The sequence below is a fragment of the Diceros bicornis genome, chromosome 3, assembly GCF_020826845.1.
Source record: "Diceros bicornis minor isolate mBicDic1 chromosome 3, mDicBic1.mat.cur, whole genome shotgun sequence".
Classification (NCBI taxonomy): Eukaryota; Metazoa; Chordata; class Mammalia; order Perissodactyla; family Rhinocerotidae; genus Diceros; species Diceros bicornis.
The window spans coordinates 95,076,301-95,089,890 of record NC_080742.1 but is presented as its reverse complement, the minus strand read 5'-3'; the positions used below and the strand labels follow the sequence as shown (position 1 = coordinate 95,089,890).

Genomic DNA, 13,590 nt, shown 5'->3' with positions numbered 1-13,590 from the left:
CGGGCCCGCAAAACAGTGACTTTTCTAGAGTTCGATAACATTTTTATTGATTTATAATGTGACAATACTTAATGTGAAGCTTAATTAAACTACCTTCCTTTCCAATTATGCAGACATTGACAAGACCCTCTGGCTTCTATGGCATCGATGCACAAGCCATGGCAACGGGAGTCCTAAAATAAAGTTAATTTGCTACTTAGTTTTGGCAACAGAAAGACCTGGCCTTGGATACTCGTCTCACGTGTACTCTGCCCGCTTGGTTTTGATTGACGCAGCTGCTGTGTCTTGTCTCTAATGACCCCTCTCTCCACCCAGGAAACGGTACCATGCACTTGGTGGGCTGCTGCTGACCGATTCACACAGGTTCACTCCCGTGCTTGCCCAGCGGCTGAGATCCAGCCTTGGCCTTCAACACGAGTGGACCCCATGTGTTCATTTTCACACGTGGGCTGGTTAGGACACCCCAGTGACTGCTTGCCCCAATAGTATCTTCTGACACGGAGCTCATTCCAGCCACAGCCTTTCTGCTGTTAACAGCTCCCAACCTCGCCCCAGGCGTGAACTGGAAGGTGGGTCCTTGAAGCCAGGGAGGTTCTGCTCACTTAATATACCAGAGACCCAATGCCGCATAAAGACAAAATAAAAATTGCATTGATGGAGAGCAGTAAATTTGAGGACCATCTGGTGTACTTTTTAGTACAGAAATCTTTTTGGACCCTGACCTCTCCAGTGCCCTATTTGCTGACTTCATGAATGAGGATTCTCTGACCAGAAACACTTGACCTGCACCCCTTTGCTAGATTCCATGTGATACAGGGCATCTTTCATCAGATCCGGTCAGATTTAGACTTTCCTTTAGTTATAATCAGGGGGAGGGGAGCACACAGCTTGATACGTAAGGCATTCAAATACCCAATTAATAAAGACAAAATTTGGGCAAAAGCTAAGTTTAAAGTATGCTTTTTTCTCCTTCCCTCCACCTCCCACCAACGCAATAACTTAGTGTGTGTGTGCCTCTAAGCCTGGCGTTTGTTCCCTACCAGAGAAGGTACAGAACTGAGTAGTGTGAGTATCATATCAGGATACGGCTACGTTTCTTACACATAGTTCACTGAGGACGAAGACACCCTGCCAACAGGTTGCCCAGCTGGTCCATTTTTGCGGCCCCTCAGCCTTTTCTCCTGACGGTCATAAAGAACTGCATGAAGACAAGCCACGGCCGAAGCCGAGTCCTGACGTCCAAGCACAGGCAGCACCACGCCCACAGGCCAACTCTGCAGGTGGATTTGAAGGCACCAGGAAATACACTGTTCTGCTTGTCAAAATTCAATCAGTATTTTTCCTTCATAAATTAAAATAACCATCTACCTAGAAACTGCTTATTTTTCATTACTGTCTGGTTCATTTGATCTCTGTATCCATTCACTGACTCCAAGTCCTGATTTCTACCTCTGCCCAAGGTGTTCCAACCACTGCACCATCCCCGCCCAAATCAGTCCTAGTGAACTAACAGCGTATAATTTAAACTGGTAGATAAGGTCATCAAGAAAGGTTCCTAATGTGAACATTTTGAAAGAACCTATTCTGTTGAAAGTCAATGAGCTTTGGGCTTACTAGACTTAGCTGAAATAAATGTTTGCTCCTTGAGCCCTTCCTTATAAACTGCTCACTCCCCGGACGGGTATAGATAGTACCAGGTATTTCAAGTGGTCCAATACATCAACTGTAGACAGCTTTTTCTATGTGAACCACACCTCCACAAAGCGTTTTTTTTAAAAAAAGGCCACTCACCTGTCATGACGACATCATTATCTGGTCTGCCACTGGATAGATGTGTGAACTGGAAAGACGAGATCCGGGTATATAAAATCAGATCACCCAGACAGCCAAGCTATTGTGATTAAAAAAAAAAGTCTTGATCAGTAGGGGCATTCAATTCAAACAGGTCAGCATGTTTGCTTTTTCATCTGGGTGTGGTCATACCTAAGTTTCTCTCAAAGGAAAATCAGATGCCAGTGTTCAGCAAGGAGGTAGGCCATCTTAAAATGTTCACTCAATACCAGTAAATTCCAGTGCCTCTTGGTCCTGTATTTACTGTCCTCTCCTTACTCATTACTGAGGCCTGTATTTTAGTGTCCCTGGCTGCGTCCTCACAAAGGCACTGACAGGTGACTGGTCAGCAGTCCATGTCTATGCAGGCATGATGTTTGACAACAGAGTCCAACCCAGGAGAACCTGTTATCTTCCGGGCTGTTGAGTGAGGTCCTCCCTTGCCTGGTCTCCTCCCTAGGTGAGAGGAAGTGGTTCCCTCAGGCTGTGGTTCCCACGGTGAGATACACTTAGCCCAGAACATGGTTTGCCTTCAACCAACCAACTCCTGTGGGTTATACCAGTGTCGCAGTCAACAATCCCTCAGGGCACCAAGAGTTTTTAGAACACCCGGGCCTTTGCCTCTAAGCAGCTTCAAAAGACTACTCAAGTTACCCAGAAAAATACACTCTTCAGAGTGCCATTCTCCACTTCTTAGAAGAAAGATGCAGCTGATGGGCACGTAAGGGAACTTGATTCTTCTGGCTTGCCTGTGGAGGCTCCTGCCCGTCCTTGGTAGGCCAGGATATGGTCTGGGAATAAAGGCAAAACATCCACTAAACAGTATGTGCACCTAATGTGAAGGGCGCAGGTACAAGGTATGCGGGGTAGCCATCCCTCAGCTCACCTCTGCTCACTCTTCTGAATGTGCTCGGACTTACCCAAGGTACGGATCCAAGGGCACTCTCCATCCTGGAGGAGTTCAGGAGACACCAGAAAAATCTCATTAAAATATTTCCCACCCTTGACGGACTCAAGCACAAGTTCTCCAAGTGGCTCCACGGTGTTGCTCTGCAGCGTGTTGCTCTGCAGCATATTTGTCCTGGAGGCAGACACACTGTTGCGAGGAAAAGCAAGCTGTGAGCCCAACTCCAGAGGGTTTGTGGGGGGCCCAGGGCCCTGCGGGATGGGAGGGGAGGGAGGGTCCCTGAGTGGGACTCCTGCTTTTAGCCTGCTTTATACACTGGGAATTTTTATAAGATCTTTTGAAAAAGATCATATATTAAAAGGAGTGGAAACCATGACCTAAGTGCTTAGTCTATTACTTTTTATAACCTATTTAACCTTTAACTTTTAAACTAACCTGTTAAGTGCCAGATTGTTCCAAGAAAGCATAAGCACTTCTGCTTATCCCCTTAGCCATGCTGTCTTTTATAACTTGGACTCAGTGGAAGTCTAGTTTGCTAAGTATGTTCTAGTACTCGTATCACTTAAGAAACCTGTGAGGTTGATGAGGAAAAGGGAGCTCATGAGAAGCAAGCTGCAGAGTGGAGCCTGCCTGGCAAGTCTGCTACCACGTCTCTGTTTCTTCTGTCTTTGGGCAGGAAATGACTGCAAAAGGGGGACTCAGTGGTGAGTGACATGGGCAGTAACCAGCCGTGGGACTGCGGACAAAGAGGTGTGAAGTACAGATGGCATGACCCAGGGCCCCCCGAGTGCTGGGAGCGGGCGCGGAGCACCAGCACCCCCGGCCTCGGGTCTCTCCCCGGGGGACATGCTAGGGCAGACACTCCATCCTCGCTAGAGGAGCAACTTTTCCAACAGCCAGACCGCTGTCCAACCCACCACTAGGTGCCTGAAAAGCAAAAGCGTCCGGGCTCTCGTCCTGCCTGCCTGCTTCTCACCTCCCAGCATCAGTCAGGGAGGGAGGGGGGAGGTCTTGCCTCCTTCCTCTAATCCAGGGGGTTTTACCAGTAAAAGCTGATGTGATCATCTGAAACTATTGCTTCTTTTATGTTAACTGGTTAGAACCAGACGAAGGAGTGACTAGCCCCATCGCCCCTCCACGTCTGAACACTTGCTCTGTGGACTTACCACACAAGACCGCAGAGCGGGAGAGAGCGTGGTCCCGGAGCCGGCTGCCCACCTCCACTACTTACTAGTGACAGGGTCCTTCCTCTCGCCTCAGTTTCCCCACCTGTGAAAAGGGCACACTGTTGCCTGCATGAGGTCAGAGAATTAACCCATTCAGTTGTTACAGGTGTCAACAGAATCGACACGTAGTCACTGAATCTCACATGACGCATTCAAGTCACTGGAGGAAGTCACAGTAATGAGCATGAACGTTTGAAAAAAAATATTACAAGGGGGCTTAAAATTTTAAGATCTTACAAAAAATGTTCAATCTAAAGAATGCAGCCTTTTAGACTACAGGAAGACACTGGGAATATAAATTTGCACAATCATTATATCTTTTATTTACAAATAGAAATTAGTAAAACTTAAAACAAAACCAAATGCGACTTGTACAGAAATCCTTTAATTTTCTTTATTTTCACACATTAAAAAATGAAACACACTATACAAATGGTTTCTCATAGCAGATTACACATGGGTCCATTCAGACTTGCTCTCAAAGTGCTGCCAACATTTTAAGTGCTGCCTAAGACGACAGCGGTTAACCATGTAGCCAATGTATTGATTTAAATGCAGTAGCATGCAGCCCTCAGCATGGAAGGTTCGAGTCCCCTCTGTTCTTAAATTAGGTTAAATGGCGTTGGTGTCCATATTTACAGACTTGAAATGTGTCAATCCTGAGCAGTTCTGATGTACATCTGAGACCAGCTGATGGGAGTCTTGGTCTCAGTTCTAAAAAGGGAGGTCCAAATGTCGGCAGGCTGGCTGCTATGAACTTGAGTTTTCATTTTTTCCACCAGGAACTATTGGCTGCAGTTCGCACAGTCAGACCCTTCTAGAAGGGTTAAGCCAAGTAACTGTAGGTGTCCTTTTCACCATCAACTCGCTCCAAATATTCTTTCTCGATCAGAATGTCAATGCATTTCTGAGCATTATTTTTTAAAAAGGAAGAGGTAGTGAAAGGGGAAGAAAAACACATTTATTACCAGAACAGAGACAGGCCACTCCCACCACGATCTCCCCACCCCTGGGAGCTCAGTTGGGAGCAAATCACTCCATATATCCCTCCAGTGTGTGGTTTTGCCTCCCAGGCAGCCAAGACATTGCCTTCCTAAATGGAGTCCCCCCAGTGCCCTTTTCTTTAAGGTCCTCACTAAGGGCACCCGAGTCCTCTTCAGAGCCAGCGGGGAGCGCGGCCTCCCAGCACCCCAGGAACTGGCCAGATGCTGGAGCAGCCATGCGGCCCAGAGTCTCTCTCCACTCTCAGTCTTACCTGAGGACGTCCTTAGCAGGGAAGGGGCCAGTGGGGGACTCCCTGAGCAAACTGGCCCCTGGGCTCCAGGCAACCCCAGGAACTACAGGGACCTCCTGGCTGCCGGGGAGCCCGTCAACTGCCGCCCTCTGGGGCTCCGCACTGGCTGCCATTTACCAAGTGGTTTCCGGAAGGCAAAGAGCTGCTTAGCTTCCACCTTAACCCCACGGGGACCGAGCAGACGCGTCACCAGGAGCCGCGTGTGCTGACACAGGAGTGCCCGCACAGCACTGAAGATGAGCATGGGCCACGGCCACGACAGAGCTGCATCTCCCAAACATGCTGTTAGCAGACACGGGAGAGCGTGGACTCCAGAAGCCACAGAAGTACACAGAGTTCAGAGGTAGGTCGAACTGCTTTACGGTGTCAGACATGTGACAGAGGCAATTCTATGGGAAGCACAGGTACTGGCTGGGAGGGAGCAAAAGGGGAGGCTTCTAGAAATGCTGGTCACCTTCTAACTCTTGATCTGGTATTGGCTGTACAGCGTCTTTACTTTGAGAAAATCAGCAAGCTGAATACCTATGACCTGTGCACTTCTCTGTATACATATTTCAACTCAAAGTTTAAAAATTAAGCCTCTTTTCTTTTGCAGAAATCTGTTACATATGAATAAGCCATACTGTTCAGGAAACTAATCAACCTACTTTCTGTTACATCTTTTCTCTTCTAAAACAACGGAGTGTTTCTGCTCTGAAAACGCCTGTACCTTAATGACGGGGACCCGAGGCTTGAACCGGGAGGACAGCTGGGTCAGCACCTCTCCCAGCAGCTGCTGGTGCTTCAGGACCTTCCTCATCTTCATGATCCTCACGATGGCCGCCTGAGGGAGCGCGGGAGGAAGACGCGCGTCTCAGAGGGTTACAACAACTGCTCCTTGACGACGAAGCCAACTAGCAAACATGCTGCAGTTCTCCACCCACGCCCTGGCTTATGGTTCACTGCAGAGGGGAAGGGACCGAGGCCAGTTCTATCTGCCTATGTTTCAGCTCTAAGACAACAAACGTTAAAATGTTTTGGTCTTATGAGCAATTTTAATAAGTTAACCCAACTACAAAACATTTAAAAAATGAGAAAATAGTCAGTCTTTAAAGCCACAGCAGCTGCCTACCCCCCTTCAGTAGCTCTCCTTCCCCCCATTGTAGTTTAACTCGCACATGTACTTGCCCTAATCTATTTCATCTATTATTTCATCCATTCCATCCAGAACCATCCTTCAGCCTGGCAACCACTTGCAAGTCACAGCCAACACAAGGCCCAAACAAAGCACCAGACGGGCTTCCATCACCATCTCCAGCGTGAGGGAACCCACAAGACACCAACAGGGACCCAAAGTCACCTGAATCAGTAGTTTGCGGTCTTCCTCAATATTTTTGTGTGTGGTTTCTTGTTCCTGCTTCTGTTCGGTTTTCATTGGCACATTGATGTTAACCCTTAATTTCTTACTGTCAAGAAAATGGAGGAAACTTATTACTATTGCTGTAAAAGACAACAGAGAAGGCTTCTGTTTTCAGTCTCTCAGCAGCGCTCTGCTCCCTTGTACGGAGGGCGAGTGGGGCCGTCTCTGCCTCTCTGCTGCGGTTTCGGCCATTGGCTGTGTAAATGCCCTCAGACCAAACACTGGCTGGTTCTGTCAGCCACAGGGTGGGTGCCTACTTTGCCTGTAACAGGACATCTGTATTACAGGAATTCACTTCCTTAATCGGCTCCCCCAAATTCTGTCAAGTGAAATAAAATCACAACACTTGGACACAGAGGTCCAAACTTTCTAGGCAAGCCATTTAAGAAGACTTATTTGCCAAATTAAGAAAAAACCAAAAACTGAAACGGAATCAAATGGAGAAACACCCAGGAGCGTCAAGCAGTCAAGGCCTCCACCGCCCTCCGACCCCCATGCTGGCGCGCCCCACAGAGTTCCCAACCTCCCCGTGTGCAGCCACGCTGGGAAGTGCACAGGGGTCAGGGGTGAGTCTGTGCTCTAGGACTTAGAGTTTTCTTACTTTTTATAACCAAGGTATAATTTTATTAAGGTATCTGGCTTCAATTCCACCTCATCAACATTTGCATTTTCGTCTTCCAAGACCTATAAAAAAACAACTGTTACTACATAATCTCAGGAAAAGGCTTCCTTCCAGCTTAACATAAAAACTATACAAACATACCAATAACTTCGACTTCAATAAAATCTGAAGGACTTGTGCCAAAATGTCCTGCAATTAAAGAGAAAAAGATAAGTTAAAGAGAAACTGCATTTTTCTTTGCAATAAAAACCACAGGCAACCCCATCGTCCATTTTTCCGTAGTAAAACAACAGTCACCCAAGTAGAAGAATCTTTCCAGAGGAAAAGAGAGATGGTGCTGCTTAGAGGTTCCTGAAATTCACTACTTCCTCCAGTACTTACTTCTAAAAGTGAAATCAACCCTTTTCTGGCCTTGATCACCCAATAATAAAAACTGACAATTCTGTTACAAATGTTAGAAACCGTGCATAACTGATTTCTTTAACTAAACCTACAGGAACCTCTTCACTTCCTAGATGCCTGACAACTCATCCTGGACGCTGATCACTGCAGAAGAAACACTAGAGAGCTTTACTCAGCAGAACTAGAAAGAACATTCTGTGCACGAACATGACGGGGCTTGGTGGCAGGCGACCCTGTTGTCGACTTGCCTTTGATGAACTCGAAGCACATCATGTGGCCTCTGGGCCATTTCCTCACCCGTAAACAGTGGGTGGTTGATCATTTCTCAGCTCTCCTTTAGTTTCACAGCTTCATGATCCCATGAAATCGGACAGCACCATCAGCCCAACTTGCAGTTACCTGGACTCCTACGTACCTAGGACCCGCCCCCCCCATGGATGGACAGAAAGGGCCTGCCCTCATCTGAAATGGATACGCATTCTGACCAGAGGGTGAAAGGTTAAAGCTATAAAAGTGAGAGGCGTCTAGTGGGGTAACTAGCCCAGAACCCCAAAGTAGGATCAGAACACTGCTGGCTAGTCCAGAGCAGGGATGACAGAGGTTTCACCACAAGCCAAATCTGACTGAGCGACAAATGTCTATCGCTGGGAGGGGACAGCAGCTGCATCCCCACGGGGGAGTCCTGCTACTCAACACTAGCTGAGAGGCTGGTGTAGAGTTCTCATTAGAAAGCCAAGCAGAGGAAACCACTGGACCCGCCAGCTCTGTAGAACAGGTGCCCAGGTGCAGAACCCTCCCCACAGTCGGGGCAACCTCAGCCTCCACCTCCATTTTAGTCTTCTCCTTCTGATGTGAAGGAGGAGGAAGGAGAAAAGACTCTTACGTACAAAGGACCGAATTAATTTTATTAGAACTTGAAGATGTATTTTGGACTAACTTGAAGCATGATTAAAAGATAAACGACTTTTCCAGTTCACATTCTATGAGGCTAGTAATTACCCTGACACAAAAACCAGACAAAAACATCACAAGAAAACAACAGATCAATATCCCTTATGCATACAGATGTAAAAGTACTCAAGAAAATTCCAGCAAACAAAACCCAGCAGCACATAAAAAGTACTATATAACATGACCCAGTGGGATTTATCTCAACAATGCAAGGGTGGTTCAACATAAGAAAACCAAACAACGTCACACACCACAACAGACAAAAAGCACAGTCACCTCAATAGAGCAGAAAAAGCACTTTAACAAAATCCAACACTCTTTCAGGATAAAAACACTAAAAAACTAGGAACAGAAGGGAACTTCTTTAATCTAATAAAAGGCACCTAAGAAAAACCCACAGCTAACATGCTTAATAGTGAAAAACGGAAAGCTTTCCCTCAAGATGAGGCACGAGAAAAGGAGGCCACCTCAGCTCCACAATGTACTGGAAATTCCATCCAGAGCAATCAGGCAAGACACAGAAATGAAAGGCATCCAAATAGGAGAAAGAAGTAGTAAAACTATCTGTATTTGCAGATGACATGATTGTACGTAAAAAAACTCTAAAGAATTCACAAAAAAAGTATTAGAACTAATGAGTTTAGCAAGGTTGCAGGATACAAAACAACATGCAGTAATCAATTTTATTTCTATACATTAGTGACAAACAAACAATTCCATTAGAAATAGCATCAAATATAATAAACTACTTAGGAATAAATTTAACCAAAGTGTAAGACTTGTACACTGACAACTATGGAACACAGCTGGAAGAAATCAAAGAACCCAAGTAAATGGAAAGACATCCATATTCCTGGATTAGAAGACTTAATATTGTCAAGATGGTAATATTCCCCAAAGCAATCTATAGATTAAATGTAATCTCAGGGGCTGGCGTGGTGGTGTAGTGGTTAAGTTCAGTGCACTCTGCTTTGACAGTCTGGGACTAGCGGGTTCGGATCCCAGGCGCGGGCCTACACCATTCATCAACCCATGATGTGGCGGTAACCCACATACAAAATAGAGGAGGATGGCACAGATGTTAGCTCAGGGCCACTCTTCCTCAGCAAAATAAATAAATAAATAAATAAATAAATAAATATAAATGCAATCTGTATCACAATTCCAACTGCCTTTTTTTTTTTTTAAGAAATGGACAAGCTAATTCTGAAATTTATATGGAAATGCAAGGGAACCAGAATAGCCAACACAATCTTAAAAAAGAACAAAGTTGGAGGTGTCAATTTCAAAACTTACTACAAAACAACAGTAACCAAGACAATGTGGTACTGGCTACGGACAGACATACAGATCAGTGGAAAACAACTGAATTTATCCAGAAATAAACCATACATCTATGGCCAACTGATTTTTGACAAGGTTGCCAGGACCAATCAATTGGGGAAGAATAGTCTTTGACCTTGGACTAGGCAACTGCTCCTTAGATATGACACCAAAAGCACAAGCAACAAAAGAAAAAAATAAAGTGGACTTCAAAATTAAAACTGTGAGATAAAGAAAATGCAAGGACAACCCACAGAACAGGAGAAAATATTTGTAAATCATGTTATCTGATAGCGGTCTACTATGCAGAATACATAATGAATTCTTTCTCCTCAGCAAAAAGAAGGACAAATAACCCAATTAAAAATGGGCAAAGGATATGAATAGACATTTCTCCAAAGAAGATAATACAAATGGCCAATAGGTATATGATAAGATACTCAACATCATTACTCATTAGGGAAATGCAAATCAAAACCACTATGAGATACCACTTCATACCCATTAGAATGGCTATAATCAAAAAAATGGATAATAACAAATGTTGGTGAGGATGTGGAGAAACAAACCCTCATATGCTGCTGGTGAGAATATGATCTGGTGCAGCCACTGTGGAACAGTTTGACAGTTCCTCAAAAAGTTAAATATAGAGTTATCATGACTCAGGAATTCCACACCTAGGTCTATACCAAGAGAACTGAAAATAGGTTCATACAAAAATTTATACGTCAACATTCACAGCAGTATTATTCATAATAACCAAAAGGTAGAAAAAACCTAAATGTCCATCAGCTGATGAACAGATAATGTGGTCCATCTTTAACTGGAATATATTTCAGCCATAAAAGACAATGAAATACAGATACTTGCTACAACATGGATAAACCTTGAGAACATTACGCTAAGTGAAAGAAGGCAGACACAAAAAGCTACATATTATTCTATTTACATGAAATGTCCCCCAAGTAGGCAAATCCACGGAGGGACCAGGGAGAAAGGGATAAAGGGTAGTTACTGCTAACAGGTATTAGGTTTCTTTTTGGGGTGACAGAAAGGTTCTAGAATTGGATAGTGGTGGTGGTTGTACAATCTTGTGAAATACCACTGAATTGTATACTTTAAAATGGTGAATTTTATGTTATGTGAAATATATCTCAATAAAAAATAAGACTGAAAGCAAGAACAACATTAAAATTAAGTGAAAATTTAAGCTTAATAAAAGCTTAGCTGGACAGAGGGTTAAGAATGGGTTAAATGAGAGAAAAGCATGTCACGTGTATGTGTGTGCACATGGTGTATTGTTACACTGAGTTTAAAAATTAAGTTTTTTTTAACATGTATTAAAATCCTGGAATAAGAGCACATTCATATTCATAAGGCAAATATCTATTTCAGATCGGAGACCCCCTATCCTCTCCCACACCTTCCCTACACTGTCCACAGAACAGCAGCGTGAGATACCATTTTGATCTGCGTGCTGTCGGTGAGCTGCTGCACGGCGTAGGCGTCCTCCGTGTTGTACTGCAGCAAGATCGCCATCTGGAAGGTCGAGGCCTTTGAGGTCCCCCATATAAAAGAAAGAGAAGCGAAATTTAAATGCATGGAAAACAACTCCAAAAATACATAGCCTGAGTTTGAAGAACTTATTTATGAAATGAATTCTTTGAACAGATGCAAAAAATAAAGCAGATCTACTTAAAAGGGAATACAAAGTGTCGAAATTCCACAATGCAACATTTTCCTGAAAGACGTCATTTCCCACCTTCTCAAACATTAGAATGATTTTGAATTTTTTTCTAAATGCTTTGTCTATGTAAATACAAATTATATATGCATCCACACTCACTTTTATATAGATAAATATATACCCATCTGGTATATACAGAAACCTTAAGCATCAATCTTCAAATTTGTTTTCTGCACAAACGCTAAAGAAAATTGTCTCGTGGTACATTACTGACATAAAGTGACCTGCGTATTGAATTATATTTGATTTTTTTTTTATCCTAAGTACTTTACTATGTAAAGTATGAAATGGCTTAAAGCAAATCACAGCTGCTCTAAGGCAGCCTTTAGTAAACAGCATGCCAGGTAGTGCCCACTGGTTCTTAAGTGTGTGCAGGGAATGGACACCCACTGAGGGCTCGCTCCTCTTGTGGGGGAGCCTGGCTCCTTTCCCACATTTCCCATGGGAATCCCTTCTCCCTTCTCTTCCATAATCCACAGCAACAAGAACCACGAGCAGCAAACCTTGGTCAATGAAAGAGACAAGCAATGACCTGTAGGCCTGGGTTAGTGCTTCTGAGTGCCAACAGTGCTTCTGGAGACTTAGGATGCCAATCAGAAAAATGACCATGGGAGGGAGAAGGGGTAGAATCTAAGAGGCTGAGAGACCTCTCCCAAGAGGGTGGGGAGGACGCCTCCAATCTCTAAGGGCAGAGACCAACACCAAACTGATCTCAAAGAAACACTCCGCAGCTTGGTGTGGTTCCACAGGGGTACACATCTGCCATAACTCACACTGTATACTTAAAATGGTGTCTTTTATTGTATATAAATTATCTCAATAAAGTTGATATAAAAATTATTTAAAGAATCAAAGAAAAAACACAGAAAAGCACCTATTTGTTTGTACCTTAAATAAAAACACAAGGGCTGGGAAAGGGCAGGTCACTGACATATGACATTGTGCCTGCCCTGGGCCACCTTAACTCAGTAAACATACCCCTTGCTAAGCGCCCACCTGGTCAAAAAAGGGGTGCTGACAGTTTAGGGACTAAAGGATAAACTCATGGATTCTTCTATGTATATGTGGGGATAAAGAAAACAAAACTTCAATTGTATAGTAATCTACATTCAAGTTGATAAAGACCTCTGGACCTGGTCTAACAGAATACTATACATTTTGACTATTTTATCAGAGTAGAATTATTGCAAGTTTAAATTAATGAGCAGATGCGAGTCTGAAGAATCCAGTAAGAAGTTTCTTAACACTTAAAAATAGAGTTACAATTATTTTTATAAGCTCACCAGTGAAACCTTCTTGGAAATTAAAACAAAGCAATTACTTGTGAAGCCCATCCTGCACAAAAGTTCAAGTAGAAAGAACCTGGACTCTTTAAGGGAAAAGACCTTAGCCGAAATTCTGGCTCTGCCACGTATAAGCTAGAATCCAGAGAAAGTCACTTAAATTAACCTGAGCCTCAGTTTCTCATCTATAAAATGGAAACATTAGTCACACAGTTATTATTATTTAGTATTCAGTACTATTGTAAGCAGTGAAGGTTATTATTAATATGAAACTTTGTCAAAGGAAAAGAGCTATTATCATAATTAAATATATGAAACCAGCTTTTCAAGCTACCACCTGAACACTTAATGTGTGTCAGGTGGGAGCTGAGCCACACAGTTATTAAATGCAGTATTTCATTGAATTCTCACACCACTTCCAGTGTATAAGCAGTAACATCCCCATGTTATGGAAAAGAAAACTGAGGCTTAGCATCATTAAGTAACTTGTCCCTTCGCCAGAAAGAATGAGAATTCAGCTCATGTGACTCTTTGGATTCTGCGGCATGAATCACTGGATTCTGATTTCTACATTGCCTTAACTTCATTTAGACTTAAAAAAAATTC

General features: G+C 43.7%; 2 protein-coding genes across 6 annotated transcripts in view; one reads left to right on the top strand and one right to left on the bottom strand.

Annotated features, from left to right (window-relative positions):
* The window catches only part of EZH2 (enhancer of zeste 2 polycomb repressive complex 2 subunit), a 270,483-nt gene extending 269,516 nt beyond the window's left edge, over nucleotides 1–967 (top strand). For 3 of the 5 annotated variants that reach the window (XM_058532244.1, XM_058532239.1, XM_058532241.1), the window contains one exon: nucleotides 316–966. In XM_058532244.1, the coding sequence (XP_058388227.1) occupies nucleotides 316–457 (142 nt within the window). In that variant the 3' untranslated portion in view covers nucleotides 458–966. Of the gene's footprint in view, nucleotides 1–315 lie in introns of all 5 variants that reach the window. The other 2 variants (XM_058532297.1, XM_058532247.1) reach the window with 2 other exon arrangements.
* A 3,359-nt stretch (nucleotides 968–4,326) lies between these two features.
* CUL1 (cullin 1) overlaps nucleotides 4,327–13,590 on the bottom strand; it is a 76,115-nt gene continuing 66,851 nt past the window's right edge. The window contains exons 16-21 of the mRNA XM_058532234.1: nucleotides 11,416–11,508; nucleotides 7,420–7,467; nucleotides 7,258–7,340; nucleotides 6,597–6,702; nucleotides 5,967–6,080; nucleotides 4,327–4,870 (exon numbers count right to left, since the gene is read on the bottom strand). Coding sequence (XP_058388217.1) covers nucleotides 4,790–4,870; nucleotides 5,967–6,080; nucleotides 6,597–6,702; nucleotides 7,258–7,340; nucleotides 7,420–7,467; nucleotides 11,416–11,508 — 525 coding nt within the window. The 3' untranslated portion in view covers nucleotides 4,327–4,789. The remainder of the gene's footprint in view (nucleotides 4,871–5,966; nucleotides 6,081–6,596; nucleotides 6,703–7,257; nucleotides 7,341–7,419; nucleotides 7,468–11,415; nucleotides 11,509–13,590) is intronic.